Here is a 27,285-nt window from a genome sequence, read left to right on the forward strand (position 1 = left end):
TAAACTAAGATGTTCACGGTATTAAAGTTTATGAGTAGAAATGTCCATGCTATGAGACAAACCAAAGTCCTCCAGACTGTAAGCTTGGAAATGTAAATAAAGAACTAAACTGTAAAGATTGTGAAATTCTAAATCTGGGGAAATATATTTCTCAGTATGCTACATCCCATCAAAACAATGTATTAGTCAGTAAGGCTTTTTTCTTCTATTTCTGTTGTAATCATTCTTTAGTTATCCGTTCATGTTTTTAAAAATAAAAAAGGAGGGGGGACTAACACTGCCCGTCCCCTACTCACAATGAACCAGAGAGCAAGTTTTATTGCGCGTGAGCAAGTTCACGGTCAAGAGGTAAGCAGGTTGCCTGCGGTCAGGCTTTCAATGCAACCGGGGCTGGCATTCGGTTCAGCCCGGCAGGCGGCAGCGCGCCGGGCTTTCCCCCTCAGCCCTCCGGCATTCGTGTCCCTGCTTTCGCTGGGGTCTCCCACGGAGCACAGCCGGGAATCTACAGGGGTTCTCACCGGACAGTGTGGATTCAGAGGCCTCACGGCTCACGCGCCCCTCCAAGCGGACAGCGCTGGAGCTGGCCTGCCCTTCCGCCCCCAGCCCTGAGGGACAGAGCGGTGCCCAGCTCTTACGCTGCTCCCTGCACAAGCACTCACGCTAGCGCACACCAATGACCGTTCGTGAGGAAACCCCACTTGTGAGGACAGAGCGGTGACAGTTACCAAAGTCCACAGGACGGGTCAGGATCACCAGAGGTGACGCTCCGGAGTACGGTTCCCACAGGCAGAGGGAACAATGTTCAAAGACATGGAACTGGGGCTGGCAATGTGGCCTAGGGGTAGAGCGCTCGCCTAGCATGCATGAAGCCCTGGGTTCGATTCCTCAGCACCACATACACAGAAAAGGCCGGAAGTGGTGCTGTGGCTCAAGTGGCAGAGTGCTAGCCTTGAGCAAAAAGAAGCCAGGGACAGTGCCTAAGCTCTGAGTTCAAGTCCCCAGGACCAACAACAACAACAACACACCCACACATAAAGACATGCGACTGTGAAAGGGAAGGGTGTGGACTGGACGGGGGGAGAGTTCAGTAAGAACACAGTGCGGCGTAGGCAGGACAGCGCACTGAAAAATGTGACATGAAGAGACGGGAGCCAAATTTCCCAAGCTTTTACATGCAATGCTCTAGGTTTTTAAATTACTGGAGGGAGGGTGCTTACTGGGATTTGAACCCTAGGCCAAATACCTGAACCCCTTTTTGCTTTTGTAATGTTTCGTCTATGGTCTCCAAGTTGTGCCCCGTCTGTCCTGGCGTGTTTTCTGTCCCGCCTCGCGCAGAGCTGGGGCGGTGGGCTGAGATGCCCGCGCCCGGCGCTCACTGACTGGCTCCAGTGGGGTCTTAGGAGGCCGCGCCCAGGCTGGTCTCCAATCGCACCCTCCCCGGTCCCCACCTCCCACGCAGGCCCCAGTGCAAGGCGTGAGTCACACAGCACCTGGCTTAGATTATTTTACTAACCATTAGAGGAGCCTTTAAAGAGACTTCGTGGACCCAAGCAATACATCTCCCAAAGGCCTCCTCTCCAAAATACACCAGGGGCGCAAGAAAATTAACCCTTCCCCAGAGTAATAACCCCATCAATAAATGGGCAACAGAGATAAAGACAGACTTCTCAGAAGACGAAGGATGGCGAGTAAACATGCCATAAAAGAAATGCCAATCGAAACAACTTTGAGACTCCACCTCACCCCAGTTAGATTGGCCAACGACAAGAAATCAAACCAAAAAGGCTGGCGGGCGGGGGGGGGGGAAGGAATCCCACGGCACTGCTGGCGGGAATGCCAATTAGCACCCCACTCTGGAGGGAGGTCTGGAGATTCCTCCAAAACCGAAACGCGGGACTCCCCTGAGACCCAGCCGCGCCAGGCTTGGGCATCTACCCGGATCATTCCGAGTCAGGATCCCCGACAGACACCGGTGCGTCCGCGTGCGCTGCCACACTGTCCCCCAGAGCCAGTGTCTGGAAACAGCCCAGTGCCCTACCGCAGGTGAGTGGATCCAGAACATGCGCTATTTATACGCGATGGCATTCTACTCATTAGAAAGATGTGAGGCCGCCGGTAGGGCAACGGACGGACCCGGAACGCATCACGCTACGTAAGCTGAGCCACGCTCACAGGGACAAACGGGGCGTGCTTCATCCCACCGGTGGAAGCTGGGCCTAAAACGTAACTGGACGCGCCACCGGGGGCCCCAGGCATCCATTCCCGCACCGGCCGTCAGGCGAGAGGAGGCGAGGGAACCGAGGGGAGGAGCTCGACGTCTCGGAAACGATCTACAGAAGCCAATTCCAGGAAATGGAAACATGGGTTTGTGTCACTGCTGCTGGTGGTGGTGGTGGTGTTTGCCTTTATTTTGTTCTTTTTTGCTGTCTTTTGAGAGGGACCAATGGGATTTAGAAATGGAGGGAGGAAGAGTAAACGAATGCAGGAAGAGTACTCCGTCGACACAAACATAGAGAACCAACAATCCAAGTGCAGACGGAGCCAGGACGAGGAAAGTGGGGGAATGAGAAGAAGGGGCGACGTTATCCAGAAAGGAATGTACTCGTTGCCTGACTTACGAGACAGGAGTCCCTTTGTGTAACACTTCAATAACAACAGTACAATTACATTTAAAAAAGTTTTAATGGATCCAGGCACCCGATTCATGCCTGTAATACAAGCCACTCAGGATTACAGTAACTATAATCCTAGCTACTGAGATCTGAGGTTTGTGGTTCAAAGCCAGCCCAGGCAGAGAAATCTGTGAGACTCTTGTCTCCAATTAACCACTAAAAAGCCCGAAGCAGAACTGTGGCTCAAGTAGTAGAACACCTGCCTTGAGCAAAGAAAAACTTGCTTATAAAATTTAGTTGCAATTATGTAATAAGAATTTTAAATGTGCAATCCAATCAAAATAAGGAAGTATAAAGCACTTGAATCTATCTCAACAAAATAATTATTTAGGGACTGGGAATGTGGCTGAGCAGTAGAGTGCTTGCCTAGCATGCACGAAGCCCTGGGTGTGATTCCTCAGCACCACATAGGCAGAAAAAGACGGAAGCGGTGCTGTGGCTCAAGTGGTAGAGCGCCAGCCTTGAGCAAAAAGAAGCCAGGGACAGTGCTCAGGCCCTGAGTCAAAAAGCCTCAGGACAAACAAAAAAAATTATTTAAAATTTCTTCTATCTTGGTACAACAAGTAAAAACAGGAAATACTTGCAATAAAACTGATTATTTCAATGTTGCAAGGGGGAGGGTTGTCCCAGTAATGGGGCTCAAACTCAGGGCCTAACTGACTTTCTTGTTCAGCTTTCTTGCTCAAAGTTATCACTCTACCACTTGAGCCAGGTCACCATTTTGGCATTTCAGTAGATAACTGGAGATGGAAGTCTCATGGACTTTTCTGCCCAGATTGGCTTCAAATCACAAACCAATCTCTACTATCTTCCTGAGTAGCTAGAATTACAGGGATGAGTTACCAGCATCTAGACACTTTATTCTTTTTTTACTATTAAGGAAACACTGCCTTCTGGTTTTGTCGTTGCTTTGTTCTTTTTTGCTATGTTTTCAGTTTTTATCTGGTAATCTCATTTTAACCAGTAAAGTTTAATCACTCTAAAACAATTTGACCTTCTCCTTCTTGACTAGAATTTCCTTTCTTTAGAAGAAAATGTGTAAATAAATAGTACCACACATTGTCAGTGACTTAAGCAGACATATCACAACCTGAAACATTACCTAAGTCAAACAATCGTACCGTCTTTTATGTCTATGAGTGCACAACTTCTACTTTTAGCATACTAACAAGTTAAATAAATGGACTATAAACTAACAGGCTGTGCCAAGTTTCAGCTACATATTGGCAAACATTTCATGGAGATCAAAGATTACTATTGTGACATGCTGAACAAATGATTTCATAGACAAATATGAGTTTCAATGTCAAATAAATGTAAGATTTTAACAACCCAAACACTAGTGCTTTAGTATTTGTCTGGCAGGCATGTATTATAATTACCTAAGAAGTATCTCCAGTAGCCTTAAAACTGACATCTAACTTCACTTTCAAATAAAATTCATTACACCCAAGGGTAAGATTCTCAATTTCCACAGAAAAGTTTCAGAGAAGATCCTAACAATGACTATTTCTAGAAAATTGTGTCGTGAATACCAGAAGCACTGAGGACACTATAATTGAAAGTATAATTACTTTAAAATCTGAACCTGCTGACTTTTTATATCTTCCCTACCACCCCCCAAAAAAAAACTTTTCCTCATTTAACAGAGGGCTGAACTATGAGACATTAAACATAGTTGTTTTTTAAAGATATTAGTAATTTAATCATCAAATAAAATAAACTTCAAAGTTTAGTTCCCTATTAAATGGAAAAGCTATTGTTTTTACAACCTGTACCATTCTGAGAAAAAAAAAAAAAAACAGATCCTTATTTCCAAAGGTACATTGGCTGTGTCCAAAGTAACTTCTACTTTTGAAAGCGAGAAAGGAGGTGGTCTCCAAAATGGCCATCTTCCTGCCTAAGCCTCCCAAGGGCCAGGGCTGCAGGCGTGGACAGTCGTGTGTGGCTCGAGCCAACGTCGAGTCCTTGCGTCGTTACGCTGCGAAATAAGAAAGCGGCCCCACGTTTGCATGTTTTGCCCACCGGAGCTCCTGAGGGGACTTTCCCAGCGCCCCAGGTGAGCGGGGGGAGCCCCGGGAAGGAAGGGAAGGAAGCCCCACATGGCACTGATGGGGCAGTGCAGCATCTTGAGAGTTTTTTGCCACTACATTATTATGCTCACCTAGAGGGATAATCTGGCTTAAAGTGTGAAATCCTTCGCTTTTTTGGTTGGTTGAAAGCGTCATGGCCCAATCTAGCAGACTGTACTACTACCAAGTACATGAGAGTTGAGTGATTAAAATAAAAACAACCCCCCTGCTCTTCAACAATCCCAGGCCCCGTAACCGAAGCTGTAACTTAGCTCCCTGCCGCAGGCAACAATGCACCGCACTGAGCAGACAGACAAGTCCGACGTCACTGAGGCGCTAAGTGGTTCTGAACCCAGAACCTTCCTAGGCTCAACTCGGTGTTCAATGGAATGAATGAGGTGGGGTTCTTCCTCAAGGTGAGGCTTCTGTATTTCCTGGGCTCCCCAATGCAGGCCAGCAGGTCCCAAGAGCTCACTGAGGCCCACACGGGTCCCCTCCCCCCCATCCCACCCCGGGGTCCTAGGTGGGTCCTGTAGGAAAGCACGTTTTGAAAATAACCATTCTTATCTGTGCTACTTCTATTTCTGAGAAGAAACGAGTGGCCAAGCGGAAGAGGGTCAGAGAATTCTATGAATACGTGACTCTACGGTTTTTTGCTTGCAGGTGTTGGGAGAGTCAAATTAACACGTAGCAACCGTTAGTGAGATATGACTTCATGTTCTGTAATAAACAAGATCAAAACATGCCCGAGTTACATTTCCTTGCAGGGCTCCCAGCAGGAGCCTTCCTCTTGTCTGTGATTTCCTCTCACCCACCAGAGCCACGCCACATATGCGCATGTGCCACTAACACTAAGCAGCACTTCCTTAATCACTCATTTCCAACAATTTATGGATCATCAGTGGCAAAAAAAAAAAAAAACGAGCAAAAATAATGAAAGAATGCAATGAAAGCTCGCGGAGACAGAGGCTGGACTTCCTACTCGCTTCTCTTTAAGATGGAGGCCTGAGACAAATTAGCCACCGAGGGAAAAAGTCATCTGGTCATAAAATACAGTACAAGGTCGCTTTTATGTAAGTTTGCCAAAAGGGACATAAACCAGGACAATCTCAAACTGTGACACAGGATAGAGACACATTAAAGCAATCTTTGTTCCTCCTCTATTGTGCTGTCATGTCGGTGGGCTTTATGGACATTCCGAGCACCAGCACAGAACGCTGCGCTTCCACCTGGCCGGTCTAATTAATTAAGAAAGGAAGTTACTGCAAATTTTGTACTTTTTGCTTTTATTATTCAGCACTTTGTTTGAAGTTACAGGAGTTAACCTCTTAATCCCAGAGATGGTGTGCGAGGTTCTGGACATTCTGAGATGTCTGCATGGCTTGGATAATTGGTCAGGATGTTGCTGTGGCGTACGTTAACTTTAATGCCAGGGCTTCAAATCAAACATTGTCATTAAGGTGAAGTACAATATAAATCGACTGCCCAAAACTCAGGGCTTAAATGTAGATGACAATCATATTGTGGCGTATTTTTCCCACTTTCATTGATTTGCTCATTTTTCCTTAGAATATATGAATTCAAAATAAGACATTAAAATACAATGGGAAACAAACATATTTCCAAGTCTCAAAGAAACACTTGGCTGGAGTAAAGTTGACCGTGAAATGAGAAAACGCCTCCTCGGGTGAATGCAGAGAACTTTCCTGAAGTAGAGACACAGAGAAAAATCACGCTATTTACCGGAGGTGTGCCAGCAACGGCCACACTGCCTGCCCTGAGGTGACCCCAGTCCCAAGCCCCACAACACAACACCCCAAGACCCACAACACAACACCCCGAGCTCACCACACACCCCAAGACCTACAACACAACACCCCAAGACCCACAACATAACACCCCGCGCTCACCACACACCCCAAGCCCCACAACACAACACCCCGAGCTCACCACACACCCCAAGACCCACAACACAACACCCCAAGACCCACAACACAACACCCCAAGACCCACAACACAACACCCCGCGCTCACCACACACCCCAAGACCCACAACACAACACCCCGCGCTCACCACACACCCAGGACAGCACTGCACACCCCAAGACCCACAACACAACACCCCGCGCTCACCACACACCCCAAGACCCACAACACAACACCCCGAGCTCACCACACACCCCAAGACCCACAACATAACACCCCGCGCTCACCACACACCCCAAGACCCACAACACAACACCCCGCGCTCACCACACACCCAGGACAGCACTGCACACCCCAAGACCCACAACACAACACCCCGCGCTCACCACACACCCCAAGACCCACAACACAACACCCCGAGCTCACCACACACCCCAAGACCCACAACATAACACCCCGCTCACCACACACCCCAAGCTCACCACACACCCCCAAGACCCACAACACAACACCCCGCGCTCACCACACACCCAGGACAGCACTGCAGAGGACACCTTGAGCCCAAACAAAACAACCTGAACAAACCATGGGCTCGGGCTCAAACACACACTATGTTTTATGCGGTACAAGTAAGTGACATTTATAATGATCTGCATTTGATAAACTGCTAACAGTAATTTTCAATTCCAAAATAAAAGCTAGCATCTTATTTTTTTTAAAAAATGACTTCACCAAAACCATTTATATTCTCTTAAACTTCAGAATTAATAAAGAAAGGGGGATAGCTAGGAGATGGTACTAATAAAATAGAAACACACTCCAGAGCAAGGAGAGAGAAGAAAGACCACTCACGGCCTTTAAAAGGACACGGTCCACCCCGGGGCCTAAAATGTCCTGTTTGAATTAACAAAGTGGTTTAATTAAAAACCAAGTCGAGAATTCCGCTTCATTTGATTTTCAATTCAAGCTCTGCACCCACCCGTGGCCAGTGGCCAATTTCCGCCTCCCTGCGTAGTATGTAGGAGCCCAGGGGAATCCATGTGCCACTCGGGGAGTACGGCAGACGTAACCAGACGTAGACACAGGAAAACATCACCGGGAGGGGGGTCAAAGGGAGCAGGAAGCCTGACTTACCACGCCACAAGTCTGTCCCTACTCACATCCCCGGGCTGCGGCCCCCACTCACTACAAGGGCTCCTGGCCTCTTGAGCATCCGTCAGAAACTGAGGTGGCAGGGGAAACTGATGGACGAATGGCTTTACAGGAGCACTCATGAAGAGCCACGCTAGCAGCCAACGCTCTTCAACACTTTAATGACTACGGCCAATGCTAGCATTAACGTCGATAAAAGGGTGAAGTTTATCATTCTTATATAGCCTATTCTCTGAACAGAGAACTGCGTAGCTTATAAAACATCATTTAGAACCTGCACAGGCAAATGCAAAATGATGCTGCATTACAGAAAGACACGGCAAAGCCTCCAAAAAAATACTTTCTTTTTTTTTTGTTTGTTTGTCACTTGTGGGGCTTAAACTCAGGGCCTGAGCACTGCCCCTGGGCCTCTTCGTGCTCAAGGCCAGCACTCTACCACTTGAGCCACAGTGTCATTTCCAGTTTTTGAGTGACTAACTGGAAACGAGTCTCGGGGGGACTCTCCTGCCCAGGGGAATCCCTGAACCAGAATCCTCAGCTCTCAGCCTCCTGAGTAGCTAGGATTAGGTGTGAACCATGGGCGCCTGACTTTTTTCTTTTCTGTGGGGCAGACTAGAATGCTGGGCTTCACATTCTCACTCAGCTTTTTCATTCACAGCTGGTGCTCTACTATGTTTTTTTATTTAATGTATTTTTGGTGCTCTACTATTTAAACCATACCTCCAATCCAGTTTGGGGTTTTTTTGCTGGTTAACTGGAGACAGTGTTACAGATTTTTGCACCCAGACTAGCTTCGAACCACAATCCTCAGCTCTCAGCCTCCTGAGAAGCTAGAATTACAAGCATGATCCATTGGTGCCATGCTCAACATTTTTTATATAATTTCATTGTTATTGTTAAGGTATTTTACAGGGAGGTTATCATTTCATATGTCAAGTAATGAGTGCATGTTTTTTGGACAATGTCACCCTTTCTTTTGCTCTCTCCAAGTTTCCCCTTCCCATCCCTGCCCTCAAGTTGCATACTCCATTTTCAAACATCTTCTTTACAAATTCAGACCTAACTCTACAATGCTAACCATGTTTCCAACCTTCATGTAAAATTGATTTTAAAACTGAAAAAATACACAAGTACTTTAAAATAGCATATGCCTTGATCACTTAATTCTAAAGCTTTCTGAAGTATGATAATGGGTCTAAAATGCACTTTATCTTTAAGCAGGTGATCTGCAACGTCGGCTACCTTTAATAATAAAACTGGTTTATTCTACTTGAGTACAGGCCATTTCAAATGCAAAATTTAATCTGTAATTTTAAAACCTCCTGAGATGGCACTATGTAATTAAGAGCCAGCACTGTGTTCAGTTGTTTTCTGAGTCCCACAACATGAATATAAATATTAATAAATAATAAAAATATTTATTAGTTGAACGCATTTACTCAGGCCAGTAGCTAAGATGAACGAGGTTGGGGACTGTGCACTTGACATGGTGATCACTGAGCACCAACCTAACAGAGCAAGGCAACTATCATTACCGTTGGGCTGAAAAGAACGCCTGAGGTTCAAGGAAAGCAACCCACCTGGGCAGCCCAACTCTAACGTCCAATGCTCTCACCTTTGTATCTTCAGTCTCCCTTCCCCGCCTCCCGGTCCTGTGTCGACGTACTCGGCCCTCTTACGTTTAAAACCATTCTCCCTCCTCTACCTTTGAACCACAACTCTTATTCCTACCCCTCCTGATTAGCACTAAAATGCAAATCCTTGCCTGGTGCCAATGGCCCAAGCCCATCACCCTAGCTACTCAGGAGGCTGAGGGTTGCCTGAGGTTCAAAGCCAGCCCGGGTGGGAAAGTTCATAAGACTCTTACCTCCAATAAACTATCGAAAAGCCAGAAATGGAGCTCTTGGCTCAAGTGCTAGTGAAAAAGTACTCCGCGACACTCCTTGCTTTACTGACACGTGTGGAAACTCCAGGCTCCGCTTTTCTCTACACTTAAATGAAATGGTAAGCATCGAGATTCTTTCTGGAAAATCTTTTGCCAGCTCCCTACTGTCTCCAGTCAAAATCCAAACTGTCTGGCAGGGGCCGGGGGCCTCCAGCATCCGATCCTGAGGCAACTGGGGCACCTGAACCTTCAAGGCAGTCCTAAGCTCCAGCCATTCCCGGATCCAATCAGAACTCTAGACCTGACCTCAATACAGGCCCAACTGCCACGCTCTGTGACCCCCGTGTGCCCACCGAGCCCTAGCTCCGTCCACGCTGGCCCCTCCCGGGCAGCCTTCCTTTCCCCAGGGACCCCGGATGCATCAAAGACCCATCTCTCAGTGTCTCCCCTAGCACCTCAGCATGGAACAGGACGCATCCTATTCATCTGCATCTCTAATTTCTCCCACCGTCCAACCGTGAATGCAGTAGCCCTTCCTCTTAATCTGCATCGCCAGCAAGCTCCTACAGGAGCCTAACAATGGGTAATCATGACTGCTTGACAAAACTGTGGGATAAAGATCCAGTAGACACTTTGCCTCCCCAAGTTCTATAGAAACTACAGCACGAATCTCTCCTAGCCTCCTTCCTTCTGGCTGTTTTTTTAGCCCTTCTATAACACTAAAGAATTTCCAGTCCTTTTCCTAGGAACCTTGTGTCCTTAGCTCTCCTTCTCACTCACACCCCTGAGAGCACAGCTCCCGCCTGCCCGCTGCGCCGCGGCTCGGGCCTCTTGCCTGTCCTTCCACGCACTGCCTTGCCCGTCCAGTCTTTCTCACTGGCTCTCCACAGCCGTACCACGCGAAAAATCACAACCCTTGGGGAACCCCAGCCTCGAGTCCTAGTTCTGCTCATTTACATACGTAGTTGTTAAACAAGATAATACCAATCCATGTCTTTGGATCGCAAGGAGATCCGTGGAAGAGTTTAAACTAAACTCTCTCAGCAATGATCTCTTCAAGAAACTACACACAGATAAACACAGCGGTACACACCGCTCATCATGGCACGTGAGAGAGTGAGGTATGGGGATCGCAAGTTCAAGGCCAGCTTGGGCTACATAGCAAGAACCTGCCTCCAAAATAAGCCATCAAGTCAAATCACTTCCTAAATTGAAACTGTACCATGTGTGACCGTCAGACACACTCACCCGTTTGGATTTTACTACATCCACTACATGGGAGGCTAGCTGCTAGTTTTCAGCTTCAGACTGCCCCTACGCGAAATAATCAGGAAAGAGAAAGTGGCGTCCGCAGACAAAGCGCTCTAGCCACACCTCACCTCACAGTGATTCTCCCAGCTTATCCCTCAATGTGTGTGCTTAAGCTGTGTGGCCATTAAGGCTCAAATCAGAAGAGCTGGCAGAGCACTAAACAATTTCATTATCACAGTCCCTTGTATCAGGAAATTGTGCTTATTACTTCATTAGCCAGTGGGAATAATACAAACTACCATGGCCACCCCACAGGGATGACATGAGAATTCATGAAGCACTGTGTGTTTTATTTTGTAAAAGCTATATGAAATAAAAAGGACTAGGAGCATGGCCCAAGTAACTTGTACAGCACCTAACAAGTGGAAGGCCAAGAGTTCAAACCCTAGTACCACCAAAAAGTAACAAACAATAAAAATAAAAATTAACAATGCACATACAGTTTACAACTTCCCATGCCACATTTATTTAATTGGCATCATAGTATTATTCAATAAAAAAAGTATATGGGTACACCAGGCACTAGTGGCTCATGCCTGTAATCTTAGCTACTCAGGAGGCTGAGATCTGAAGATCACAGTTCAAAGCTAATCTAGGCAGGAAAGTCCATGAGAATCTTTTCTCCAATTAACCACCAGAAAACCGGAAGTAGCGCTGTGGCTCAAAGTGGTAGAGCACTAGCCCTATATCACATGAAAGGAAGTAAAAATAAAAAATAAAAAAGGCAGAATACCTTTGTCAAGTTTAAAAGTCAATGGCAAAGAGGTACACAGGCTATAAAGAGAACTTTCTTTTGCTTCAAATCAGTATTCAATAACAGATTGTTATTGGCTCTTGTAAGGCCTTGATTCGTGTGATATCTCTCAGCTGACTCACGGGAAATCAGCTTGTCTCAGTATCCGGGGAGTTCTACCTAACTGTGAATATCTGATTCCATAATGCGCTACTAACCTAAAAATATTAGATGTGACATGGCTTTTCATCAAGAGTATTTTTAAGGTTTTTGAGATTTCGCACATGCTCTAACTGAGATATCCTATGAAACGGTAGCAGGCATATTCCCTCCACAAAAGATTTCTCACTAGATTGAAGCCTACTATGGTTTTAAAAAGATGATTCCAGCTGAGTGCCAGGGGCTCATGCCTTTAATCCCAGCTATCAGGAGGCTGAGATCTGAGGATTGTGGTTCAAAGCCAGCCTGAGCAGGAAAGTCATGGGATTTTTCATCTCTAATTAACCAGCAAAAAACCAGAAGTGGAGCTGTGGCTCAAGCAGTAGAGTGCTAGCCTTGAGCACAAAAGCTCAGAGACAGCATCCAGGCTCTGAGTTCAAGCCTCAGAACCAGCAGGAAAAAATGATTCCCCCCATGAACATACAAAACAATTTAACAGACAACACTATTAACAACTATTAACACTATTAACAGGCAACAATATTAATATTATTGTGAACAGTGTGTTGCTAATATTTTAGATTCAACTTCTCATGTTCTATTCAAAGGGTGTTGAGCCTACTTCTTCTAGATAACTACGAATGATATTTTTACTTCTAAATTTAACAAACAGAAGTCCAAACCTAATTTACTTACCTTCTTGAGGCCAGCAAAACCTTCTGATTCCAGAAAGAAAAAAGCAAAGGGCATCAACACAAATAAACAAAGGTTGGAAAAGAGTGAAGCAAGATTCCACAGACCTACAAAAAGAAGAAAAACAAGGGCAAATATCACAGGTCTTTTCGATGTTCTCTGAATTGTGAGGTCAATCAAGATCCATGCTTTCTAATAACAAAAACAAACATATACCTGAAATGACAAGTAGCCTAAACTTAGAAATTAGAAAATAACTATATATTTATTTTCAATGTTTTTAATTTTGCAGTTTGTTACTACTGGGGAAAGCCAATATAGAAACTATTTACCTTTTCTTCATGCCCTAGAATAAATGAACTAACTATATGGCTTATGCAAAAATCCAAGGGCAACGCTTTTCAGAATTACATGAATATTTAAATCAGAACCACTAACATTTATTGAGTACTTATTAAATGCCAGACACTCTGTTCAACATTACATATATGCATAATCCCATTTAATTTAAGCCTCATTTAAAAGCTAACCACGAGTGTTTACTAAGTCTACGCGGCCCTCCCTCGGTGGTCGGCAGGCCTTCCCTGACTCCGAGCCCCTGCACGGCCTGGCTGTCTCTCGCAAAGGCCACAGAGCAGGGACGTGGAGGCGCTGACTCCGCACGACTCCCAGCAATGCTAATCAACAACTCCTAGTGGGAAAGAAAAAGTGAAAGAGGCAGGCAAGTTCACACAGCCATCCACTTCCCTTCGGGGTCATTCCGTGCTCCTTTGCAACGCGGCGGTAAGTGGACAGCTAAACTAAGAACAGAGTTAGAGGAGGCTGTAGGTATGTCACTGGCAATCTATGTAGACAAACTCCTGGCTTACGTTTACAGGTGGAGCACGTACATTTAAAACTATATTTCAGAAAGATGGCTGTAATCTTTCAAGCAGTGTATAATCAAGAGTCAGAGGTAAAAGTCACGCTAAGTATAAGTTCACTGCCCATGTAATTCCAACTTGATGTCTTTAAAAACAGGCCACTGTGTTCTCTCTCACCTTACTTGACGGGCACAATACAGGAGCACCGGGCCTCTGCTCGCAGCCCTGGCATCGGACGCGAGCGGCCCCCGCGCGCTCCCCACCAGAGTCAGTACCCTTGCCCTGGCCCCCTCCTACCGTCTGGAACTGTGCAGGGCCAAACAAACAAATGGAGCACTCGTACAGCTTATCTTAGGAGACTTGCTCCTTTCAGTGGAATAGGCAAGTCACAAGATCAACTTAGAGTCCCTTTGTCAAAACTCCAGATCGTCTTAATGAATTCACAATATATGTTTATCCTTCCAAGAAATAAAATGTTTTACGAAACTTCTAGGAAACAATGTCCTAACCTCTTTTAGTGGAAAACTAATGTGAACATGTTAAAGTAACAATTGACCTAAAAATACTTTTATACCAAAAAAAAAAAAAAAGCAATCCCAGCCAACAGCAGGCACAGTGGTACACACTAGCAATCCCAGCTAACCAGGCACAGTGGTACACACTAGCAATCCCAGCCAACACCACGCACAGTGGTACACACTAGCAATCCCAGCCAACACCACGCACAGTGGTACACACTAGCAATCCCAGCTATTCAGGAGGCACAGCGGTACACACTAGCAATCCCAGCCAACACCATGCACAGTGGTACACACTAGCAATCCCAGCCAACACCATGCACAGTGGTACACACTAGCAATCCCAGCCAACACCACGCACAGTGGTACACACTAGCAATCCCAGCTATTCAGGAGGCACAGCGGTACACACTAGCAATCCCAGCCAACACCATGCACAGTGGTACACACTAGCAATCCCAGCCAACACCACGCACAGTGGTACACACTAGCAATCCCAGCCAACACCACGCACAGTGGTACACACTAGCAATCCCAGCCAACACCACGCACAGTGGTACACACTAGCAATCCCAGCTATTCAGGAGGCACAGCGGTACACACTAGCAATCCCAGCCAACACCATGCACAGTGGTACACACTAGCAATCCCAGCCAACACCATGCACAGTGGTACACACTAGCAATCCCAGCCAACACCATGCACAGTGGTACACACTAGCAATCCCAGCCAACACCACGCACAGTGGTACACACTAGCAATCCCAGCTAACCAGGCACAGTGGTACACACTAGCAATCCCAGCTATTCAGGAGGCCAGAGTAAGAAAACCCCAGAGAGGCCGAGTTTAACACCAGCATAGACAACATCGTAAGACCCCGTCTAAAACACAAAACCAAACTGAAAGCTAACGACTTCAATCCTACTAGCTACAGGGTTGCTGGAGGTGGTCATTTTATTGTGCCACTGCACAGGAAGGTTGACAAGGCTAAGAATCAGAGATGTGGTTCAGGCCCCGTCTGCACTTCCCAGGGAGAACCACGCATCACAGGATTTTCTGTGAAATGAGGCTGGATGACACGTCATAGCTGCTGCTCAGTGTCAAATAAAATAACACACCTAGTACAACCACTCCATGCCCATCACAAAACAAGCACTGGATGACAGTGCACTAACAGTCACTTCACCAAAGGCAACTAGCGTACGGCGCCACTAGCGCGCTACCCGAGTGCTACCATTCCAAGTCCCCAGGCTTACTTTGTGGCTTTTCCTTTCCTCTCCCTTTCAGTCAGGTGTATCAGCTCCTGGTTTTGGTCGCTAGCATCTTCATGTGTCATTTCACAGTCTCCCCAAACCCCGATAGGCTCCGGGCCAAAGTGCCGCAGACACGGCCTTACAGAGAGAATAAACGGGTCTGGATCAAAGCTGTGCTCCCCAGGCCCCCAACTTGAATGCTGGCCTCCAGCCAGTCTTTGGACTGCCTGACTGCCTCACTGTCTTGGGAGTTCCCAAGTGTGTTACTTCCAGAGGCATGAGCTATGACAGCCATTACTACTGGTCATTCATAATGGAGAACGGTGACTCCCTACTTCTTTCTTCAAGCAGGGTAGGAAACAGAAATGCCGCGGTTGGAAGCATGGCTCGGTTGGCAGGGCACTACCAATAAGCAAAAGCATCGGGTACTGAGTTCAAGTCCCAGACTTGGACCAAAAAAAAAAAAAAAACAGAGAAATGAGTCAGGTACCAGTGGCTTATGCCTATCATTTTTAGTTATTCATGAGGCTGAGATGTGAGAAGCATAATTCAAAGCCAGACTAAAAAAGCCAGAAGTAGAGGCAGTCCAGTGACAGAGCTCTAGACTTCAGCAAAAAAGCTAAGTGACAGTGCCCGGGCCCTCAGTTCAAGCCCCAGGACTGGCACAAAACAAAAAGAAAGGAATAGAGAAGCGCCAGTCTTAAAGCATTTGTGTGTTTGGGGGGGAGGGTTGTTGTTTTGGGGGGTTTTTTGCCAGTCCTGGGCTTGAACTCAGGGCCTGAGCACTGTCCCTGGCTTCTTTCTCAAGGCTAGCACTCTGCCACTTGAGCCACAGCGCCACTTCCGGCCATTTTCTATATATGTGGTGCTGGGGAATCGAACCCAGGGTTGCATGTATTCGAGGCCAGCACTCTACCACTAGGCCATATTCCCAGCCCAAGCATTTGTGATAAAAAAAAGACAAAGGTCATTATGTCAAGGATTATAGTCAATTTACCCAAGATAGTTTTAATCCAGCTAAATGTCTCTGTCCTTCCACAAAACCACAGAACCTGAGACCTACTGTTTAAGTACCTAACATAGAAGATACTGTGCTAGGTGTATTAGCGTACTAGCCAGTCCCTCACAAGATGGGCTTCCACAGACAGCCTGCAATGTACCGGTCCCCAACTCCTAAGATGTTTTTAGGCAAAATAAATCACATTTCTAAACTTCTCATGTTATTTATAGATGTCTCTATCATACATTCCTCTTGGTCATTTCTGATTTCACAATGTGGCTTTTGGTGCTGAGAAATACATAAAACAGGGTGAGGACCCTGTACATGGGATTCTGTTCTACATAGATACCTGTTAACAAGAAATACCCTCTAAGGAAAAGCTCCAAACTAAAGGAAGAGTCTTAAAATTCTCAATTGTCGGTGCAAAAGGAACAAAATCACAATAAATGCAAAATAATAAAACACGAATTTCAGTAGCTTCCTTGAACTAAGATTACCATACGCGTTACATAAAGCGGTAAGTGGTATGGCGTAGGTACCGTCTGAGTGCACCTCTCCCCTCCCCAGAGCCTCGTGTACTAACAAGGACTCTGGCTCTGCATCTTAGGAGGTAATCCGATTGGGTGGGGCAGGGGAAGGGAGACTGCCTTTGTGAAAGGATTCCATCATTTTTTTTTTTAATTTGGCCCCCTGTTGTTTTAGGGGGGATGGGAAGGAGGGCTGGGGGGGGGGGGGACTGTGCATGTGCTGGTCTGAAGGCTTGAACTCAGAGCCTGGACATTCTCCCCGAGTTTCCTGGCCGTCTCAAGGGTGGCACTACCATTTGAGCCATGGCTCAAATGGAGCTGAGGTGACAGCCTCACCCACTGCCCCGCCCATCCTCAGAGCTCCGCCTCCCGCCAGCTCAGTTTGCAGGCCCAAGCCACCGGCACCCAGCTGGCCCCTCACTATACTGCCAGTTCCTCTCTGCTTCCCCGCTGTTGTGATGCAGGGGTTTGAGCAGATGCAGACAGGGGAATCATGAACCTCCAGACTGTGAGCTAATTGCTCTGATTTCTAAAGTATAAAACTTGGGTACGGTTCAGCAATGTTATATTCCATTGAAAAAGCTTCATTTGCTGCAAGGTTTTTTTCCTATCAAAAATGGATGCTGAATTTTGTCATATGCTTTCTCTGTATGTTTAGCATGTGACTACGGCAAATTACATTGATTGGTTTTTCAAAAGTCACAATGCATTATCCTTTCACATCATATTATATTTGATTTGTTGAGTTTTTCTTTAGGATGCATGCATTTGTGCTCAGGCCTGTTGCTGGTCTGTAGTTTTCATATCATATCTTTGTCTAGCTATGGCTCCAGGATAATGCTGGCCTTAATGAATTGGCAAGTACTCCCACATCTTCAATTTTCTAGGAAAGTCCATATATACTTGGTATTATTTCTCCATGACTATCTGGTCGAACTGACAGTGAGATGCTCTTGGTGTAGTTGGTTTTTGAGAACATTTGTAGCATTCTCACTGCATTTAAGGAGGCATTAATAGGTTTTAGCCTTCCAACTATTTATCCATTTCCCTAAGCTGACATAAGGTGATCATAGTATGATGTCTTTATTTTCCAATAACTGAAAAGTCGTGGTGTTATCAACTCTCAGAAAGTCTATTTGGTCTACATTTTTTCATTTATCTGTCCAGCATCATTTATCAACTACATTGATCTTCTCATTGATTTTGTATTCTATTGTATTAATTTATCTTCTCATCTTTTTTTCTTTCTTCTTACTTTGGGATTCATTTTCTCTCCTTTTTCTATTAATATATAAAATATTGCTTATTATTATGCAAAATACAATCTCTTAAGGTACAATCAGTGGAAACTGATTTGAAACCTTTTCTCTGTTGTAATGCAAATATTTAGAGCTATAAATTGACCTTAAAATACTGGATGCTCTTACGATTTCCTCTTCGTTATGACTTTGAGCAATTTGTTGAGGTACGTTGCTGTAGGCTTATGTTTCTTGTATATTTCTTCATATTTCTTTTTTTCTGAATGATTACTTATTTATTGTCAACGTGATGTACGGAGGGGCTACAGTTTCATACGTAAGGCAGTGGGTACATTTCTCATTGTTACCTCCTCCCTCATTCCCTCCCCTTCCCCCTCCCATTTCTTCATATTTCTCATTGAGCCCAGGAAGCATGGGATAAAGAAATGCTGCTCCCCTCGTGCCTGGGACATGAAAGAAGGGCTTTCCCAGGGCCTCACTGCCCGTTCCCTGCACACCCTGGGGGCGTGAGGACAGCGCATGAAGCCCGCCTCTAGAGTTTCCAATAGTATCAAGCGGACGGCCGAGCCTTCACTTAACACAGGGGCCTTTAGATCAAAACTACAGCTAGCGGGCCAGGTGCTAATGGCCCATGCCTATAACCGTAGCTACTCAGGAAGCCGAGACCTGAGAATGACAACTGGAAGCCAGCCTGGGCAGACCTATTTCAGAGACTCTATCTCTAGTTAAGTAGCCAACTGACAGAAGTGGAAGCATGACTCAAATGGTAAGCACCAGCCATGAGCAGAAAAGGCCTAGCAAGAATTCAAGTCCTAGTATCAGTATACACACACACACACACACACACACACACACATACATATACATATACACACACACACATCGCAAAAATAATAACTACAAAAGCAAAAATGGCTCTGACCATAGCTCAAATGGTAGAGTACTTGCTACAAACCCCAGGACAAACCTCCCTCTAAAAAAATAAAGAAATACACAAACATATAAACAATATAAAGATAGCAGAAGTATATATTTTTCTGCAGATTCTAAGTAGAAGACTTAAGGAACACCATAAGTACTTTAAAGTCATGAATTTGTGAAGTGCATAGTTCTCTATGTCCATACATCCTATCACTTCCCCTAGAAGATGCATAAGCAGGGCAGAGAACACCAAAGCTGAACTGAGATGGAGATGCTTAGCTAGGTTCACTCTATTTACAAGTTTCACCACCTACACAATTCATATTTTAGCCTCAGCAAAATTGTCCATCATGGCGTATTATAGACATTAAAGCTGTCCTCAATTGGCTACATCGTAACTATAAATCCTTGGATGCTAAGGGTGTGTGTGTGTGTGTGTGTGTGTGTGTGTGTGTGTGTGTGTGTGTGTGTGTGTGTGTGTGTGTGTGTGTGTGTGTGTGTGTGTGTGTGTGTGTGTGTGTGTGTGTGTGTGTGTGTGTGTGTGTGTGTGTGTGTGTGTGTGTGTGTGTGTGTGTGTGTGTGTGTGTGTGTGTGTGTGTGTGTGTGTGTGTGTGTGTGTGTGTCCTGGTCCTAGACTTGGAATCAGGGTCTGGACACTGTCCTAAGCTGATTCTCTCAAGGCTAGCTCTCTACCACTTCACAGCTCCACTTTTTGTTTTGTTTTGTTTCGGGCCAGACCTGGGGCTTGAATTCAAGGCCTGGGTGTTGTCCTTGGGCTTCTTTGTGCTCAAGGCTAGCACGCTACCACTTGAGCCACAGTTCTACTTCTAGGTTTTTTTTGGGTTTTTTTCATCAGAACCAGTTTTTATTTCTGAATTTTTTTTTTAGAATAGTTGCATTTTTTTCTCTTATTTATTGTCAAAGTGATGTACAGCGAGGTTACAGTTGCATACGTTAGGCATTGGGTACATTTCTTGTATGTTTGTTACCTCCTCCCTCATTTCCCCCTCCCCCTCCCCCTTTCCCTGTCCCCTCCATGAGTTGTTCAGTTGGTTTACACCAAACAGTTTTGCAAGTATTGCTTTTGTAGCCATTTGTCTTTTTATCCTGTGTCTCTAGATTTTAGTATTCCCTTTCACTTTCCTAGTTCTAATACCAGTATATACAGTATCCAGTGTACTCAGATGAGATACAGTGATAGTGCAGGTTGTTTTGCCAGTCCTGGGTCTTGGACTCAGGGCCTGAGCACTGTCCCTGGCTTCTTCCCGCTCAAGGCTAGCACTCTGCCACTTGAGCCACAGCGCCGCTTCTGGCCGTTTTCTATATATGTGGTGCTGGGGAATCGAACCTAGGGCCTCGTGTATCCGAGGCAGGCACTCTTGCCACTAGGCTATATCCCCAGCCCTCTACTTGTAGTTTTTTTGAAGATTAATTGGAGATAAGAGTCTCAAAGATTTTCCTGCTAATGCTGGCTTCAAACTGTGATCCTTGGATCTCTCAGCTTCCTCCTGAGTAGCTAGGATTACAAGTGTGAACCACCAGCCAGTGCCCAATATACTATACTTTTATAATTAGAAAAAAATACTACCATTTATGGCACACAAGGAGACTTTTTGTTATTATTCATCTTAAATACACCTACTTCCTAAATTTATGTACCTTTCATTCAATGAGAACTACCAATTCTTCTTTAGAAGTCAAAAGGTAAAAAAATAAAATTTTCCATGAGACTGAGATCTGAGGATCACAGTTCAAAGGCAGCCCAAGCAGGAAAGTCCGTGAGACTCTTATCCCCAATTAACCACCAGAAACCCCATAGTAGTGCTGTGGCTCAAAGTGGCAGAGCACTAGCCTTGAGCTGAAGAGCTCAGGGACAGCACCCAGTTCCAATGTTCAAGCCCCATGACTGACAATTAAAAAAGAAAATTTCCTTGGGCAAAAATTCACAAATCACCAAAGTATTTATTCTGACCAATGCACTTACTTAAAAGCTGGCAGCTCACACCTACGATACTAAATACTCAGGAGGTTGAGCTCTGAGAATAATGGTCTGAAGCCAGCCTGGACAGGAAAATCTGTAAGATTCTTATCTACAATAAACTACTCTGAAAAAGTCAGAAGTAGTGCTGTGGCTCAAGTGGCAGAGCACTAGCCTTGGGAAAAAAATAATCTCGAGGACAGTACCCAGGCCCTGAGTTCAAACCCCAGGGCACCACACACACATATACCAAAAAACTAAGATAGTTATCAAAAGCTAAATAAGGAAATCTTCACCAACAATTCAGAACAATGCCCACAGGACAACTAGAGAAAATGATAGGATTATCAGAAAAATTCTACATACCAATTAACTTTGTCATAAAATAAAATGCCTTTTTCTCAAGTATAATCTACCCAATCTGTTAGTCTCAATAATTAAATGTACTAAATAAGATTTATTAGATAGAAAAAACAAATATGAAAGTTTCAGAATAAACTTCTTACAAGAAAATTAGAATGAGAGCAAGAGACATGGGTCTAGGCACAGGCCCTGAGGTCAATCCCCAGCACCACCCGCAAAAGGTGCTAAAGTTACTGTACAAATAACATACAGATTTGATCATATGCCCAACGCATTGTTAACATAGTATTATATGCTTGGCAGATTCACAAGAAACTTAGTAAGTTTCTAAGTCTTCTTTACTAATATACACGGTATGTATATACCAATATCTCTGAACAGTATTCTATAATTCTGACATACTATTCTTAAATTTAAGTCATGGGTTTCAGCATGGATATTTTGTTATTTGTTATTGTAAAGGTGATATACAGAGGGGCTCCAGTTACATATGTCAGAGTACATTTCTTTTTGAACAGTGTCGCCCCCTTCCCGCAGTCTCTTCCATTTTTTTCCCCTCCTGTCCCTACTCACAAGTTGTACAGTCCATTTTCAACCTAGTGTCTAGTGAGCATCACTGGTGCATTTGCTCACCCTTTGTCCCACCATTTCTGGACCCCTGATTACCCTCCCAAACACAGATGAAGGAGCCAAGACAAAAGGAAGAGAAAACAAAAAGTAACAAAGAAAAAAATACTCGTTTCCATTTCCTGAAGTTCACTTCAATAAATAGTATTTTATATGATCACATAGCTATTAGTATGCATATTTTATATTATTCCATTTAATACGTGAAATAAAGAGATGGTCATAACTGTTTCATAAAGGTAAAATTATATGCCTCTATATGGTAATAACTCTAAACATTCAGAAATGTAGTTTGTCTAACACAGCATTGATGCCAATCTATTTGAAAGATATTCAAGAGGTTCATCCCCAAGAGGTTTGAAAAGTTATTTAATAATTCCAGTGCTGGGGGGCTGGGTTAGACTGCCCAGCACCACATATATAGAAAAGGCCAGAAGTGGCACTGTGGCTCAAGTGGCAGAGTGCTAGCCTTGAGCATAAAAAGGCCGGGACAGTGCTCAGGCCCTGAGTCCAAGCCCAAGGACTGGCAAAAAATAATAATAATTCCAGGGCTGGGAATATGGCCTAGTGGTGGAGTGTTTGCCTTCTATACATGAAGCCCTGCGTTTGATTCCTCAGCACCACATATATAGAAAAAGCCAGAAGTGGCGCTGTGGCTCAAGAGGTAGAGTGCTAGCCTTGAGCAAAAAGAAGCCAGGGGCAGTGCTCAGGCCCTGAGTCCAAGCCCCAGGACTGGACAAACAATAATAATTACTATTATTATTATTCTAGAATACTTAGTTCAACACAGAGCAAGGCTGAATTGCCAGACCACCATAGAATTCATTAAGTTCTAGCTCCACCTGCTGGAGTCACAAAATATCTTAAAATACAACACCGTTCTTTAGGGAATACATTGTTTTTCCTCATGTAAATTTTTAAAAAATCATTAATTTCAATTAGAAAATTATCAGAATTACGCTTTATTCATCCACTCCCAAGATGACAAAATTATATTAAGTCTAGCACGGGTGGCTCACACCTATAAATCCTATCTACTGGGGAAGCGGAGATCTGAGGATCAAAGCCAGTCTGGGCGGGAAACTCCATGAGACTCCTATCTCCGATTAAGCACCCAAACGCCAGAAGTGGAGCTGCAGCTCAAGCGGTAGAGCACCATCATCCTTGGGCACAAAGAAGCTCTGGGATAGCACCTAGGACCTGAGTTCAAGCCCCAGGACCAGCACAGGGCGGGGGGGGGGGCGGGTGTGAACTAAGCTAAAACCACTGTTAAAGTAGAATTGAAGAATCCAATTGTCAAAAAGTAAAACTTCTTCTCCCAAGAAAGCACAATTTGGGGAGGGCCTCGCTGAGGAGGTCAGAATCAGAATAGTCTCTTACTTTGTTATAAGAAAAGCAAAAAGATAGTTAACTATTTCAGCAATGACCCACAGAACTTGACCTTAATTCAACTCTTTTCATGTAAGACAATGCCCTGTCCGTAAAAATATTATGCAATGCAAACAAGAGGTAATTTATCACACAACCCTACCACTCTGAGGAAGACATTAGCAAATGCAGCACTGATCCTCCAAGATCCCTTCCGGTTCCTCCATCCTCTACACCATCCCTTCTCTCAACAGGGCGGCAGCAGCAGCAGCAGCGCACAGGAAGCCCACCGGGAGAACCCTCCCGTGGAGGGCAACCTGGGCTACACAGGGAGACTCTGCCTCAAACAAGAATAGACCAAGGGCGGGGACGTGGTCATGAATCATCACTGGAGTATCAAGGGCAAGGGTGGCGGGGGGGGGGGGGGGGGGGCAGCCCAGGAAGACGCACCAAAATGCACACGTGCTTTTCTCTTAACATTTTTATATACTAAGATACGCATCTGTATCACCTATAGTGGACAAAAAATATCTACTTGATTTTGGATCTACCAATATTTTGCTGTTTTCCTACTCTAAGTAATCATTCTTTTTTATTTTTAAGATCACAAAATTATCTCAATATCCAGCAAATTCATTAGTGAACATTATGATAAATGACTAAATAGCTAGTAATATAACTTACCTAATAATGGTACAGAAAACGTTAAGAATTCTTTGACAATAATTCCTAAGCAAATGTACATTCCCAAGTTTTATTGTTTCTAACCTAAAATTTTATTTTGACCTTATCTGGAATTTAAAAATGGATGGGGGGGTGGGAGGTGCACTGGTACTTAGGCTTGAACTGGGGGCCTGGGTACTATCACTTAGCGTTTTTGCTCAAGGTTGGCTCTCTACCACTTGAGCCACAGCCACACTTCCAGCTTCTTGCTAGTTAATTGGAAGTTAGAGTCTCAAGGACTTTGGTGTCCTGGCTGGCTTCAAACCACAATCCTCAGATCTCAGCCTGAGTATCTAGGATTACAGGCATGCACTACTGGCATCCAGCTTAAAATGGTGTGTTTTGTTTTTTTAAAGATGTTGTTTGATTCCTTCATGACATCTGGAACAACATATGCTCTATTCCTAATCATGAATCAAAACACAGTCCTTGCAAGGACTAGTTGCATTCATTGTAGTTAACGTTTTCAGAAGTTAATGTCACTTTATTCAACATGGTTTGAAATGTATGTTTTAACTTAATAAAAACATTTACCACTCATGAGTTTTAAAAAGATTAATAGTTTTCTAGGTCGAATTAAAGTATAATATTTATAAGACTTTTCAAGTTTTGCTGGGGAAAACACTTACACAGGGCTGGGAATATGGCCTAGTGGTAGAGTGCTTGCCTTGCATACATGAAGCTCTGGGTTCGATTCCTCAGCACTACATACATAGAAAAAGCCAGAAGTGGCGCTGTGGCTCAAGTGGTAGAGTGCTAGCCTTGAGCAAAAAGAAGCCAGGGACAGTACTCAGGCCCTGAGTTCAAGCCCCAGGACTGGCAAAACACACACACACACACACACACACACACACACACACACACACACACACACACACACATCTGCACTACCCAAAACTAAGATGAGATATAGCAGAAAGAAGTATTCCAGTTGTGGGGGTTTTTAATTGTTACTCTAAAGGTGATAGAGGGGTTACATAAATCAGGTAAAGAGAACATTTCTTTTTGGACAGTGTCACTCTTTCTCTTGCTCTCTCCCAGTTTTTCCTTACCAGCCCCCTCAAACAAGTTGTGTAGTTCATTTTCAACACAGTGTCTAGTGAGTCCCACTGCTGCATTTATTCACCCTTTATCCCTACATTTCTGCGCCCCCCACCATAACCAGTTCTCACAGCAATCACTTGTTTGTTTTACCTTAACAAGTGTCAAATAGGCAAATCTGAAGGAAATGACCAAGTACAATAATTTAGATAAAATCATAATGAAAGGATTTATGGCTTGCAAAGCAATTGGCAAGCAGAAGTTTCAATTTGTGAATTTTTCAATCTTCTGGGTCATATTTGGACCCCAAAAGCTATGATTTATCAAATTTTGCCTCACATTTAACTTTTCAGGGACACATGATCTAAGGACAAGGAGACATCAGAGAGCAGCAACTTTGCTGCATTCCTTGTAACAATCCCCTTCCTGGGGACGAAATGGAAATGGGTCCAGGGCCACAAAATCAATGCATCACAACAGTGCCATGTCCTGTCTGACAAACACCCCTTTTTCTTCAGTGATATGAAAATGGACATTCTTCTTGGACTGCAGAATCTGGACTTCCACCCCACCCCAACCACTGAAGCTAGCCTTTGGAGAAGAGGACAGTGATGGTCTACATAGCTTCTGCCCAGCTGCTGGCTTTCAGCATATTAGACTTCACTGCACAAGTGATGAGAGGCTGGCAATTCCTACAATATGAGGGTTCTGATGCTTTTTATTGTATCCTTTTTGTAGAAATGGAAGCATTCAATGAGTTGCTGAAACTGCTTCATTCCTCTGAAGAAGAATCTGGCCCTGGGGACGCCAGGTCTGGATGTACTTGGCAGATACGGGGGAAATTCAGTTCCTTCTTGAAGTAATTGAGAGACAGAGATGTCCATGTAGAACATGAATGTTCAGAACATGGACTGACAGAGGTAAAAATCTTGCTTGCAAATTCAGGCTGGGCGCCAGTGGCTCACACCTGTAATCCTAGCTGCTCAGGAGGCTAAGATCTGAAGATTCCAGTTCAAAGCCAGCCCTTGCAGGAAAGTCCACAAGACTCTCAATCTTCAATTAACCACCAGAAAACTGGAAGTGGCACCATGGCTCAAAGTGGTAAAGTGCTAGCATTGAGTGAAAAAGCTCGGGAACCATGCCGAGGCCCTGAGTTCAAGCTCCGTGACAGACAGACAGACAGAGACACACACACACACACACACACACACAAAGGAAAGACAGAGAGAAGGAAGGAAGGAAGGAAGGAAGGAAGGAAGGAAGGAAGGAAGGAAGGAAGGAAGGAAGGAAGGAAGGAAAGAAGGAGCAAACAAACCTAGGCTCAATCTCCAAAGCTAGATGCTTCAGGTTCTCTGTTGCTGTCTCTTCCTCCACACTGATGACATGGCCACCACTCTCCTCAGTACTCATTTCCCTATCACCTGCAATGCTGTTTTCTTCTTCCTCCTCCTCATCTTCCTCAGAAATTTTCTTTCATGTACCAAGTAGTTAATGGTGGTTCACTGATTCGCTTTCAGAATTTGAAGTATCTGAGTCTGAACTCTCGACAGGTGATATTATCTGTGGTTTTGCTTCCTCTTTGGAAATTTCAGAAAAACGATGCTCCCCACTGTAACTCCAAAGAAGCTACTTCAGCTTTTCAGTCAGGATACTGAAGCTGCCTCTAGCTCCTTCTCCCACTGTTGCACAGTCGTAAATCACATCTGCCCACCTCCAGGCATCAAGGTTTTTGCCAGAAAGTTGTTGTATCAAGTCAGGCACACAGACTTCCGTTGTGGGTTGTGGTTTTTGCCAATATAGAGGCTTGACCTCAGGGCCTCGTCCCTGATCAGTTGACACTCTACTATTTGGGCCTTACTTCTAAGCCCTGATTTTTGCTGGTTATTTTGGAGATGGGCATCTCTTGAGTTTTTCTGTCTGGATTGGCCTCAAACCCAAGTCTTCCAGATCTCAGTCTCCTCATCAGGTGATCCACAGGCATGAACCACAAGTAGCCAGCTCCACTGTGGTTAACAGACTAAATCTCAAGCTCCTAATATGTATAACTGTGTATAACACAGTATAACAGCGTATAACAGCATATAACATGTATAACAGTGTATAACTGTGTGCCTGGCCATCGGTGAACGGCACCATGGAAGGGAAGTAACTCAAAGATACCTAAAGAATCATTTCTCAAATTTAAAGCTACAATTTAAATCCATTGTTCTCTTATCTCCCAAAATATCATTATTATTTTCA

The 27,285-nt window shown here is 44.7% G+C and overlaps 1 protein-coding gene across 6 annotated transcripts in view; it reads right to left on the reverse strand.

Annotated features, from left to right (window-relative positions):
* Positions 1-27,285, reverse strand: part of Lmbr1 (limb development membrane protein 1) — a 107,074-nt gene that overhangs the window by 51,020 nt on the left and 28,769 nt on the right. For all 6 annotated transcript variants that reach the window (XM_048340530.1, XM_048340534.1, XM_048340533.1 and 3 more), the window contains one exon: positions 12,607-12,710. In XM_048340530.1, the coding sequence (XP_048196487.1) occupies positions 12,607-12,710 (104 nt within the window). The remainder of the gene's footprint in view (positions 1-12,606; positions 12,711-27,285) is intronic.

The sequence above is a fragment of the Perognathus longimembris genome, chromosome 2 (genome assembly GCF_023159225.1).
Source record: "Perognathus longimembris pacificus isolate PPM17 chromosome 2, ASM2315922v1, whole genome shotgun sequence".
NCBI classification, from domain to species: Eukaryota; Metazoa; Chordata; class Mammalia; order Rodentia; family Heteromyidae; genus Perognathus; species Perognathus longimembris.